Raw genomic sequence first — 13,499 nt, forward strand, 5'->3', positions numbered from 1 at the left:
TTCAGAGTGCTCTGCTGCCGAGCCCTGAGCCGCCGCAGGAGGCGGCCGCGGCGGCGATGTTGGGGCCGCGCTGAGCGTGGGGTGCGATGGCCGAGGAGCCGGCCCCTTTGCTCCTCTGGCCGCGCCCGCCGCCCCCTCCCCCCAATGGCTCCTCCGGAGTCCGACCGTGCTGCCCCCCCACTTGCCTGCGGGACCCCAGCGGCGGCCTGGCAGGCGCCGCTTTTGAAAAATGTACTGAGGGGAAGCGGCTGCTTCCCCTGAACCCCCCTAGCTGTGCTACTGCTTGGCACCACCTCACCTTCCTAGGTTTATCTGCACTGCACCTTTTTACCTCGAGTTAGCTGGTTGCCATTTAGCTTGGGTAGTGAATGTGGCCACTCCCCACACGTGTGTTCCACAGACAGATTTAGCACAGATGTTTGTATTCTAGAACACACATTTAGGGAATGTCCAGACTAGCCTTTGTAAATGTGTTAACTACTTTGAGATAATTGCATTCCGTTTCATTGAGGGATATGGGCATTTGCTATGGGGCTGAGGGCAGGGGCTGTTTTATTTATTCCACGCACATAAAGCAACTCAAGCTTCCAACTGGGCCTGTGTTTGGCATTTCCAGCCTGTCTCCTCCAAGCCTAAAGAAAAGCTCCAGAGCATTAGAACAGCAGATAGTGTTGTCAGTACTGATACAGTCAAGAAACAGGATCTCTTTTGACTCCTTGGTGAAATGGATGGGAAGTGAATTGCATTGAATCATGATGGATAAGCTGCACAGAGCCACTTTGTTCTGGGATGTGTTTGCTTTATTTTACATTTTGAGATGCAGTGTAATTGCTCTCACCTCTGGCTGAATATAAAGTGTAAAAGAAACTTATTCTCAAACCTCTGACATTGAGAGCTAGAACAAGCCTTACAAAATTCTTTATATATCAATGGCTTTCAGTACAGGAAACAGATGAAAAAGTCAGTCCAGCTGTTGCTTTTACATTTGACTTTTCCTCTCCTCCACTTTGTGCACCCGAGTCCATGAAATGACACTACACAAGAGAACTGCCAGAAACACTTAGCACTTACTGTCTGATATGGGAGTCCAGAGGTTAAAATGACCCTTCCTTCCTGCCTGGCAATCTGGGAACAACGGAAAAGCCATAATTAACACGGGTAAAAAATACCAATGAAAAATACCTCCCAATCAGATCATATTAAAAAACAAACACATTTGGTGACACAAACTCTCACTCTGTAGGAGAAGTGCTCTCCTACCATGCCAGAAAGCCTCAAACATTAATGAAATGAGCCTCACACCCTTGTGAGATAGGGCAGAGCTATTATCCCGATTTACAGATAGGGAACAAAGACTTGTCCAAGCTCACACAGGAAGTCTGTGGCAGAGCTTATCTCATGACTTCCAGCCCAATTCCTTAACCACAAGACCATCATTCCAGCACAGAGTTTGCTCAGAATGATTGAGGGCCATACTCCTGATTTTCATGATTTGGTAAGATTCATTTGGAATGCTTTGGTAACAAAACAGTCTAGTGAATCTGAAACCAAGATGCTTCACGAAGATGAAAATGTGCCTGATCTCTATGTGATAGAGCAGTATCCCCACATGTAAATGTACTACAGGCTATAGTGATAGAAGGGTCCTACAGTGATAGAAGATTTCCCATGTAAAACCAACGAGTCGTCCTTGTGGCACTTTAGAGACTAACAAATGTATTTGGGCATAAGCTTTCGTGGGCTAAAACCCATTTCATCAGATGAATGTAGTGGAACATGCAGTAGGTACCTCCCTATAGTACCTCCATATAGTTCCACTCCATGCATCTGATGAAGTGGATTTTAGCCCATGAAAGCTTATGCCCAAATACATTTGTTTGTCTCTAAAGTGCCACAAGGACTCCTTGCTGGTTTTGCTGATACAGACTAACACGGCTACCACTCTGAAACATGTAAAACCAGCACCTCCCCTTAGCTACTGTATATGGATTTAAGTTTCACTGCTAATAGAGACTGCACTAGGAATGGGGTTACTTCTCATCTCTATGCATTGACCTGTATTCTGTTAGAGACCTTACTCTCTCTCTATGTATCCGACCTCAAGTCATTGGGGCCTCTCCTCTGGTTAGGAGTCTGGGAAGCTCCCTCTAGCTCCTATCAACACTAGTCCTTATGCTGGCAAAAGGAAATGCCTAGAGATCAACGCAATGCAGTCTCTCTCCTTTCACCCCAGAATGAGCTGGGCTGTCATTAAGTGTAAACAGGAAAGGCAAAGCTTTAGAAATTAAACTGTGTGTTTCTTAAAACCACTTCAACTCTCTCTCAGCTACAAACCATTGCATGTTCTTCTTGGGCCCATCCAGCCTAGAGAAACACATTAGAAGAGAGACAAATCCCTGAAGTCATAATCTCCCTTTGCAGCTGATTCATCCATGATTCAGCTAGGTACTATTATCATTATTAAATCGTCAGGAGCTTGCCCATCACATGGAGCATCATAAGGGTGGACTACACAGAGCTTTGTTCTGAATATGTCTTGCCAGAGGGCCCTTTTGTATTCTTACCTTTGTACAGTTACTAGCTACCACCACTACGCTGAGAGAGCACTCAAGGCCACCCTCTAACATGCTGGATGGTGGCTCTTACCGCAGACAACAAGCTTACTCTCTTAGTAAGGCACAAGTCTCTAGAGAACATTAGTGCCTGCCCTGCTGGACCTTTATCGCTCAATTAAATTACAGGGATTTGCCAACAGGAGAAAAGAGCTCTCTTAAATTCCCTCAGACCTATGTGTATTTCAAGATAAGTCTGAGGATTTCACAGCGGGAACACTCCATTCAGACATCCTGCTGCCACGGTTAATTAGTTCAAGCTTGATAAAGCCCCTTATCTAAATGGCACTGGAAAGACAAGGCAAGTCACACAAAATAAAAATAAGAAAAGCAATATTTTTTCCTGAAATGTTTGTCAGCTTTTGTAACAATGCCTGCCTGAAGTGCACACAGGCCAGAGGAGCCACGTAGGATAGCACCCTTAGACGGAAACCAATGGGAAACGTAATTCAAGGAGAAGAGCATGTTCTTTCCTCTTCATAGAGAGAAATAAACAAATGTAACTCTGGTACTAACTGGCCAGGAGTCAAGTAAAAGGACAGACACCAAACTCCAGGCTGTAGCAGCAAGCTGGAGTGTGGCCAGTGCACAGCACGCTGGACCGGGAGTCAGGGGACATGGTCTGTTCCCAGCTCTCCCAGGAAATAGAGGGGTGACTTTGACTAAGTCACTTCACCTCTCTGGGCCTCAGCTTCCCGCTCTGTAGAGCAGGGGTAATGAGACAGACCTGTCTTTGTAAGGCGCTTTAAGCTCTCTGGAGGAAGAACGCTGTATAAGAGTTAGCGACTAGTATTTCTTACTTGAAAAGGCACCGCCTGCCAAAGGGACTGTCCTGTCCTGCTGTGGAGCTACTTTCAATGGCATTAGCTATGGAATAAGAATAGCGTTCTTCAATATGAAAGCACAACCTAGGTTTGGTAGGTGTTGTACAAGCTTCGTTGTACAGTGTTGTCTATTGTGACAAAGTTCCTCCTCTATCTTGGTGGGTCCTGGGCTTATTGGCGGATTTTCTTGCCTCAGAGATTCACCATGTGGGTTGGGGAACAGCCCAGAGACCTTCCCCTCTGGGAGAACCCACAGTCCAGGTCAATTGGGAGGTTTGGGGGGAACCCGGGCCCGCCCTCTACTCCGGGTTCCAGCCCAGGGCCCTGTGGACTATAGCTGTCTATAGTGCCTCCTGTAACAGCTGCATGACAGCTACAACTCCCTGGGCTACTTCCCCATGGCCTCCTCCAAATACCTTCCTTAGTCTCACCACAGGACCTTCCTCCTGGTGTCTGATAACGCTTGTGCTCCTCCGTCCTCCAGCAGCACACCCTCTCACTCTCAGCTCCTTGCGCCTCTTGCTCCCAGCTCCTCACACTTGCACCACAAACTGAAGTGAGCTCCTTTTAAAACGCAGGTGCCCTGATTAGCCTGCCTTAATTGATTCTAGCAGCTTCTTCTTAATTGGCTCCAGGTGTCCTAATTAGCCTGCCTGCCTTAACTTGTTCTAGCAGTTTCCTGATTACTCTAGTGCAGCCCCTGCTCTGGTCACTCAGGGAACAGAAAACTACTCATCCAGTGACCAGTATATTTGCCCTCTACCAGACTCCTGTACCCCACTGGTCTGGGTCTGTCACACTATGCATCTCAATCCACACCTGCACCCAGTTGCTATGCCAGGCCTGAGCACAATATAGCCCTGCAAATGTATCTCATGCTAGCCAGCAACAGTCGTGAGCCTTAAACAACTATAAATACACCTTAGTCCTGACCTGCTGTGCGTTTGCTATATCCCTGACCTGCTATTCCCATCCTAGATCTCTCCTAGGCACACATTCCTGAAAATGAGCAACTGCACCAAATCATGGCAGTAGTTTCATAACACTGACTTATGGACCAGACCAAAACCACCCAACTCATTTGTACCAAGATCTCTAGAGATGAAAGGGTCTTCCTGGATCCTCTCCACCTTTACCCAGAGGCTAAGCATTGACATTCAGACCTTATTTCAATTCTCCACTTGTCTGCTCTGTTTATGTTCTCTCTGAATGGCAGAGAAAAAAGATTGTCTAGCTACCAAGAGTATGGTTTAAACCATAAAAGGACAAGAAATTCAAAGCTGAAGATGAGATTTACAGATTTGACACTCTGGTCTGGCCAAGCTCTGCTCAACACAATGACAGAGGAGATCACCTTTGTGCCCCTTGATCCTGGATCTAGTTGAGGGCCACTTCAGCTGCAGAGAGCCACTTATCCTGGCCATCTCCTGACATGTTGGAGTTGCAGGGTAGGAATGGGGAGTAGGCTGGTGTACAATGACTCGCCTGCACCAGGGAAATAATGGGCACCCAGTTCTACCAGCTTTCTGGCTGCTTTACACCACTGCACGCGTGATGGGGTGCACTCAGCTCTTGTGAGTGCCTCCCGGCAGCTGAGTGTGGTGCTGCAATCTTTTCTTGGTTCTGGCACCCCCTGTGGGTTGTTGAGCTCCCTAGGTAGGTCTTCGGTGGCTTGGTCCTCCAGCTAAGTCACCCAGTTAATAGGTGAATGGATGAACCCCTTCCGGGATAACAAAGTTCTACAAATGGTCAGCCCTCACAAAGGTCTTCAGCCCTGTCTCTGGGCCTGTTTAAATTCCAGCCCCTTTCTCAGGCATTTAGTAAAGAGTCTTGTCCACTTTTCGGGACTAAGGCCACTTCCCCAGTGGCCAGTGGGGAGACCAGGGCCCACCCACTACTCCAGGCCCCTGCCCAGGATCTCTATAAAAAACTTCCCTTGATAGTTGCTGCTACTGCCTTCCCTGGGCTGCTTCCTACTTGGTCCCATCTCCTTCACTCGTTACTTTAGGGTCACAGGTCTTGGGTTCCCTCCATCTGTTCCCTGGGTCTCCCCAAGCCTCCTTGGCTGGAGAGTTTCACGCCTTCCTACCCCACTCTTCTGGTCCCAGACAGGAACTGACCTGCTCACTCTGCAGCTCTGGGTTGCTGAGCCTGCTGCGCTCTGATTGGCTGCTTCCCTGCAGCCTTTCTAGGCAGACCACGAGGACCCACTGTCACTGCTCCTTTCCCGGGGTGGGGTGCAGTAGGACAGGGAGGCCTCAAACAGGGGGCCTTAAAGAGCCTGGGACACCCCATCACAATGCAATACACCAAGTTATGCCTAGGCGTGGAAGGTAGCTCTGAAGAGTAGATGATTTTGAACACACAATACTGTCCATTAAAAAAAAGACTCCAGAAAGTTTATAGTGTTTTGCAGGATCCCACAAGCCTCTCATTGGAAATCAATGAACTGGGAAACTAATGCACATTTCCTGTGAGATCCTGCTCCATTTTAAATGGATGGCATTGTAACACCTATAGCAAGTGCTGCCAGCAACAGGGTGACAGGTGAACCACCAAAGGGTACTGTCTGAAAAGTATCCAGACAATTGGGTTTGTAGCTACACTTCCTGAGTCTGGAGAACTGGGCAAGAAAACATGCTCTCCCATGAGATTTCTGAGACTTCCTGCTTCCAGTGGGCCAGAGCGATCCTGGGGTGATCTGCATCAGGAGACAAGTTTCACTCAGGAGCCAGTTTTTATGGGTTCTTAGAATGCCCCGCAAAGCAGAATTTGCAAGAGAAACAATGGTACAACCCAAAATATTGGGGCAATAGGAATTTGGCACCACTGGAGCATCTAAACCAAGGAACAAAAAGCATGTATTGAAAACCAGGCTAATTTCAAATAGGAATAGCAGCAAAAGCACTGGGCAGCTTCCCCAGGCAAGGACTGGTTTACTATCAGCTGTAAACATGATGGGATACTGCATCTTGGGGGCAAAGCTTAGCTCTCCTTAATAATAAGGAGTAGTTATATAAAATATAAATATAGTTTATTTGTTAATATAGTTTAAATATAAATATTGTTAAATACAGTGCCCACATTTAAAAAAGGGAAGAAAGAGAACACGGGGGAACTACAGCCTCACTTCAGTCCCCGGCAAAATCATGGAGCAGGTCCTCAAGGAATCCATTTTGAAGCACTTGGAGGAAAGGAAGGTGATCAGGAACAGTCAACATGGATTCACCAAGGGCAAGTCATGCCTGACCAACCTGATTGCCTTCTATGATAACTGGCTCTGTGGATATGGGGAAAGCGGTGGATGTGATATATCTTGACTTTAGCAAAGCTTTTGATACTGTCTCTCATAGTATTCTTGCCAGCAAGTTAAAGAAGTATGGATTGGATGAATGGAGTATAAGATGGATAGAAAACTGGCTAGATTGTCGGGCTCAACGGGGAGTGATCAATGGCTCGATGTCTAGTTGGCAGCCGGTATCAAGCGAAGTGCCCCAGGGGTCGGTCCTGGGGCCGGTTTTGTTCAACATCTTTATTAATGATCTGGATGATGGGATGAATTGCACCTTCAGCAAGTTCACACATGACACTAAGCTGGGGGGAGAGGTAGATACGCAGGAGGGTGGGGATAGGGTCCAGAGTGACCGAGACAAATTGGAGGATTGGGCCAAAAGAAATCTGATGAGGTTCAACAAGGACAAGTGCAGAGTCCTGCACTTAGGAAGGAAGAATCCCATGCACCACTACAGGCTGGGGACCAACTCGTTAAGCAGCAGGTCTGCAGAAAAGGACCTGGGGATTACAGTGGACGAGAAGCTGGATATGAGTCAACAGTGTGCCCTTGTTGCCAAGAAGGCTAACGGCATTTTGGGCTATATAAGTAAGGGCATTGCCAGCAGATCGAGGGAAGTGATTATTCCCCTCTATTCGGCACTGGTGAGGCCACATCTGGAGTATTGCGTCCAGTTTTGGTCCCCCCACTACAGAAGAGATGTGACAAATTGAAGCGAGTCCAGCGGCGGGCAACGACAATTATTGGGGGGGAGGGGGCTGGGGCACATGACTTATGAGGAGAGGCTGAGGGAACTGGGGTTATTTAGTCTGCAGAAGAGAAGAGTGAGGGGGGATTTGATAGCAGCCTTCAACTATCTGAAGGGGGGTTCCAAAGAGGATGGATCTAGACTGTTCTCAGTGGTACCAGATGACAGAACAAGGAGCAATGGTCTCAAGTTGCAGTGGAGGAGGTCTAGGTTGGATATTAGGAAACACTATTTCACTAGGAGGGTGGTGAAGCACTGGAATGGGTTACCTAGGGAGGTGGTGGAATCTCCATCCTTAGAGGTTTTTAAGGCCCGGCTTGACAAAGCCCTGGCTGGGATGATTTAGTTGGTGTTGGTCCTGCTTTGAGCAGGGGATTGGACTGGATGACCTCCTGAGGTCTCTTCCAACTCTAGTATTCTATGAGTAGTTACTTACCTTATAGTAACTGGAGTTCTTTGAGATGTGCCCCACTGTAAGATGCACGCACGCCCTTGGAATCTTGACCACAGAATGAAAAGCAGTGTCCACGGGTCTGTGCCTGTGCAGAGCAGCACCTCATTCCTCCAAACGAGGACATAAAAGGAGGTGCAGGCCCACTGCCACTCAGTTCCTTTTCAACCGCAAAGCAGAGTGTCCACAGCTGAGGGGAAGGAGGGCAGGAGCAGAGCATCCCTAGGGACAAAACATCTCAAACATCTCAAATTGCTGTAAGACAAGTAACCTCTCCCTCTCCTTCGAGTATATGTGCCTATGGGTGCTTCACTGTAGGAGACTCCCAAGCAGTAACTCAGTGAGGAGGCTGGGTGCTGAGGAGGCAAGTCCAAGACGATTCAAAGGACTGTGTCACCAAAGATAGCCTCATCCCTAAAAGCAAGTAAGATAGGGCAATGCTTGACAAACGTATGGGTGGAAGACCAAGTTGCAGTCCTAGAGATTTTTATTATGGAAATGTCTTTAAGTAGAGCTATAGATGTTACCTGGGCTTTAGTGGAATGTGCAGTCACTCTGTGAGGGGACTGCATCTCAGCAGATTCATAACAGGTTAAAATGCAACCCAAACCCCACTTTGATAGTCTTTGAGTGGGAACAGATTGTCTCTTCATCCTCTGAGAAAATGATACAAGCAGCCTAGAAAAGGCCCAGAAGTTCTTAGTCCTCTCAAAGTAGAAGACAAGAGCCCTTCTGACATCTAATATATGTCGGCTGGTCTCCCCTCTGGAGGCATGAAGCTTTTTGTAGGCAGATCTCTTGATTAATATGGCATTAGGAAGGAAGCAAGGATGGGAATGCAGTGTAACCTTATCTTTACAGAAGGTCGTAAATGGTGGGTCTGCCATAAGAGCACCAACCTCTCCCATTCGTCTAGCTGAAGTAATGGCTATGAGGAACCAAGTCTTGATGGAGAGGTGGAGGAGAGAACTGGTAGCCATCGGTTCAAAGGGGATTTTCTCAGGGCACTGAGAACCAAATTAAGGTCCCACAGGAGAATGGAGAGGGCTAGTTCTGTAAGGAAATAAGTTGTGTAAGCCTGTAAAGCTATACGGGGTACCATTCCTCTGGGGTCAGAGGCCCGCAGCTGGCTGGCTAATTAGCCCCAACCACTACACCTGAGAAAAACCTACAAACTTAATTAGCTGATCCTCATAAAAGGAGGAGCAAGAAATGGAAGGGGGTGGCAATATTTGCCAGAGGCTGGAGCAACTGCTGGGAGGAATGGCTCCAAGAAACAGATTGACAGAAGGGAGACTGGGGAAAGTCCTGGTATCACAAAGGCTCTGAGGTAAGAGCCAGGAACTTTGGGGTTGATGAATTCGTGGGGTGAGGGACAAACTTGGGAAAGGGATGTTACCTTACAGACTTTGAGGGGAGAGGCTGTGAATCTTGTTTTCATTAAAAAGGCTTGAAATGAAACTCACAACAATTCATCTGTCTGGAAACTCCCTTCCCTAGATTTTGAGAGGGCTCCAGGCAGAATTCCCCCAGGGAGGGAGCAGGCTCAGCAGGCACAAGCCTGGGTCAGCTAGAAGAAGGGGCAATAAGGTAGGCCCCAATCATTTACAAAGACCTTGAGGAATCTGGCTGGAGTGTGGTGGATAAATACTAGTAAGTCTTGATAGGCAAGTGGAAGGATGTGATGGTGGCCAAATGTACTCTGAGTGAGCTCACTGATAGGCCATTTGTCTTTAAATCCAATAGGCAGTCTAGGATCTTGGAAAGTGGAACCTCTTCTTCTTCTTTTGTATGGAAATAGCAACATTTACAAGTTAATAGAAAGGGTTGAAATCCATTTGAGGGCTTTAGGAGATGCAGAGTGCGCCTTTGCTGTACCCCTGAAAATGAAAAGAGGGGGCACTTGTTCACAATGTGTTAGATGGTTTGGGGGTCTCCACATTCATACTGTGGCAAATCCTTGATTCTCCATTTGTGCATCAGGTGTGTGCACCTTCCATGTAACATCCTAATACAGTTGATGGCTGTCCACTGTCTTCAGTGGAGAAAGAAACCAGTCGGTTTGACAGTGGGATCATCTATGAGGTGCTTGTTGTTGTTTACATCAGAGCCTGCCCACTGCATCTGCCAGATGTCTTCTGGGTTGAAACTGTATAACAGAAGAGCTTCTCTGGCTGCCCAGAATTGTCGGTGGGACTTGAGATGAATACGTGGTGGCTGAACAAGCTTGACATGGAGCAGGAGCTTTTGGTTAGTGAGAGTCTTCTTGTACCTGTACAAAGTAGCCATCTCTCACTGGATGGTTGGAGGAGGGATGTTTGTAATGCCTGGAAGCCAAGGCAGAGGAGTGGACTTCAGGGTGCCAAGTCTCATAGCTACATTTAGCTGCATATCAACAACGTCCGTGTGCGAGCTTCTTCCACAACCAGTCCTCAGCCGTGGAATAAACTAAAGCCAACGTTGCCATTGGTCGCGTTTGAGCACCATAACGCCAGTTAGAACCTGCCAGTTTTTGGATGATACTGATGTGACACTTCATTTTCTGGCTCACCTGCTTCAGATGTTGTTGACAGGTAAGGCTGTGATTGAGAGTGACTCCTACATAGCAGGTGTTAGGATCACGGGTGAGTGCCTTGCCATAGAAATTTACATTCAGCATCTTCTCAGCTTCAGAATTGCTGAGATGGAAAGCTGACAACACCATTTTTGATGGAGTATGTTTGAGGCACCAGTACCAAAAGTAGTCTTCCATCCTCTTCAGATCAGTACTAATGGAGTCTTTGCTTCCTTGACTGTTGCGGCCTGTGCCTTTAGTGCCAGGTCATTGACATAAATGAACTTGTATATAAGTTAAAAAGGGATGATGCTAGTACTGATCCCTGTGGGAGGCCATTGTGCAGACTCTGCTTTTTGTTAATCTGATTCCAAGATGGACACAGAAGCTTCCGTCTGAAAACACTGACATAATGAGTTGAAATGTCTAATTGCATTAAAGCAGGTTGGATAGCTTCAACACTACCTTGTGCCAGAAGGTGTCATAGGCTGATGACAAGTTGTTAAAAGCTGAGCCATTTTAAGCTTCTGCTGGAAGCAGGTCTCAATATGTGTAGTCAGTGGAAACATTTGATACCAGCAGCTTCTCTCTGCCTTGAAACCTGCTTGTTCCAGGGGGACTGCAGTCTCTAGGATGGAGGTCAGCCTCACCAGGATAACCTGCTCCAGTAATTTGTTTCTTTCACAAAGGAGAGATATGGGGCAGTAGCTTTTTGGGTCATCAGGCAGCTTTCCAGGTTTTAAAAAGACGGTTTATCATCTCCAAGCTGTTGGGAGTTTGCTGATGATGACTTCAGTGAATAGTGATGCCATCCAATTGCACCCTCTTGGCCCGACATATTTAAGTAAGTTTGGAAGGATGCTGTCAATGCCGCTACTTTTCCTGCTTTGGTAGCAGAAAGGGCAGTTCTGATCTAGGCTCTTGTGAAGGATTGACAGACACTTGATGAAGGGGCACTTTGTGTGCTGGAGTCCTTAAGAGCAGTTTTCACCTCTCTTTTTGTGAGCCTCCAATTCTTGAGAAGGGCGAATAGAACACCAGGAATGGAAGCATTTCCACTTTTGAAGATAGGTTTTGTTGGTACTGAGTTTTCTTATAGGTAGGACAACTAACTGGAACCTTATCTGAGCAGGTTAGTTCTGTGCTCAAGAACCAGCTAGGAACCATGCTCTCAGGTTCAGGGAGGAAGGGCTGGGATGGATCAGGGTCCCAGAATTCTGTGACAGAAGACCCTTCCTGAAAGGAAGGCGGAGAGGTGGAGGAGGTTCAAGTACCATACTTGCCTTGGCCAGGACGGCACTCTGAGGGTAAATCTTGCTCTCTCTTGTCATGGTTTGATTAAGGTTTTGAGAATTAGTGGTAGACATGGGTAAACAAACAGCAGGATACGGGGCCATAGAACATCTCCAAATGAGTTGTGGCCGTGTCCTCCCTTGGAGCAGAAAAGGTGACATTTCCTGTTGTTTGGGGTGGCACAGAGGTCTGCTTCTGGAATACCTCAGGTTTGGCAGATGCTGTGGAAAACAGAATTGTTGAACTCCAGTTTTTGGTCCTGATGGAAGTTTCTGCTCAGGGAGTCTGCAATTCTATTCTAAAGGCCTGGAAGACAAATTGCTGAGAGTTCTATCTGATGGGAAATGCACAAGTTCCATAGCTTTAGTGACTCTGTACATAAGTACTGGGATCTTGCTCTGCCCTATCGGTTGATATAATACATTTTTGCCCTATTGTCCGGCATTACCCTGATGGTGGCCCTGTACAGTGTGAAGAAAGGTTTGAAAAGCGTATTGAACTGCTCTTAACCCTAGAACGTTGATGTGGAGCGTGACCTCTTGTGCAGACCATTTGCTCTGGGCTGTGTCCCCTTGAAGGTGAGCTTCCCAAAAGAGAAGCATCTGTTATGAGGATCTTTGACATGGGGGATGTAAGAATGGGGTTCCCGCACAGACGTTAAATGGATCCTTCCACCGCCTGAAAGAGTCCAGAACTTTCTGAGGTATTGTGATGCATTTGGGGTGTATACAGTCTTCTGCTATGCCTGAAGGCACTTGCACAGTCTCACATGAGGTGTGATGACAGTAGAGGCCGACACATGGCCCAAGAGCTGTAGACAGGTCCTCACAGCTGTTTGTGGGCTGTGTTGTATCATCGAGATTAGACTTGGCAGAGTGGGGAGTCTCTCTTTGGGAAGATAGGCTCTGGTGATCAGAGTTTAGAGGGGCTCTGATGAAGTCTATTCTTTGAACTGGGGTCAATGTAGACTTCTTCCGATTGATGCGAAGGCTCAGAGACTGAAATAGGGCTACATTCTTGGAGGCTGCTGACTGGACCTCTAGAGCTGATCAACCCCCGAGGAGCCAACTGTCCAGATATGGGAATACTGCTATGCCCTATTAACGTAAATGGGCCACCACTGCTAAGAAAAGCTTTGCAAAGACCTTCAGGGCTGTGGAAAGCCCAAAGGGAAGGACTCGGTACTGGTGGTGTTCTGAGCCTACTCTGAAGTGTAGGAAACGTTAGTGGGATGGGTGAATAGCTACATGAAAGTAGGCATCCTGAAGGTCAAGGGTGACAAACCAATCTCCCAGATATAAGGAAGGGATTACGGTTGCTAGTGTCACCATCCTGAAGTGCTGGGAAAGGATACAGGGTGTTCAGGTTTCTGAGGTCAAGATCTGAGGTCTCCATTCTTTGCCCCGCTTGGAACTAGGAAGTAGTTGGAATAGAATCCTCTTCCAGTGAACCCTGGGAGAACCAGTTTGATCACCCCAAAGAGTAGGAGAGACTGGACCTCTTGTGTTAAGAAATCTTCATGAGAGGGGTCCCTGAAGAGGCATAGGAAAAGGATGGTGGTAGGGGGAAATAGTATGGAAGTGGACAGAATATCCTACATCAGTCACCTCCAAGGTTCGTTTATCTGAGGTAAGCTGTTCCCAGACAGGGAGGAAGTGGGCTGGTTGGTTTTCAAAGAGGGGTGGATGCAATTGTGCAGCACAGGATCCGGGAAAGTAGGCTGCT

The 13,499-nt window shown here is 47.4% G+C and overlaps 1 protein-coding gene across 1 annotated transcript in view; it reads right to left on the bottom strand.

Annotated features, from left to right (window-relative positions):
- EXD3 (exonuclease 3'-5' domain containing 3) overlaps positions 1-13,499 on the bottom strand; it is a 514,556-nt gene that overhangs the window by 312,505 nt on the left and 188,552 nt on the right. Inside the window, exon 18 of the mRNA XM_065418596.1 lies at positions 1,072-1,125. Coding sequence (XP_065274668.1) covers positions 1,072-1,125 — 54 coding nt within the window. The remainder of the gene's footprint in view (positions 1-1,071; positions 1,126-13,499) is intronic.

This window comes from Emys orbicularis, chromosome 18 (genome assembly GCF_028017835.1).
Source record: "Emys orbicularis isolate rEmyOrb1 chromosome 18, rEmyOrb1.hap1, whole genome shotgun sequence".
NCBI lineage: Eukaryota > Metazoa > Chordata > Testudines > Emydidae > Emys > Emys orbicularis.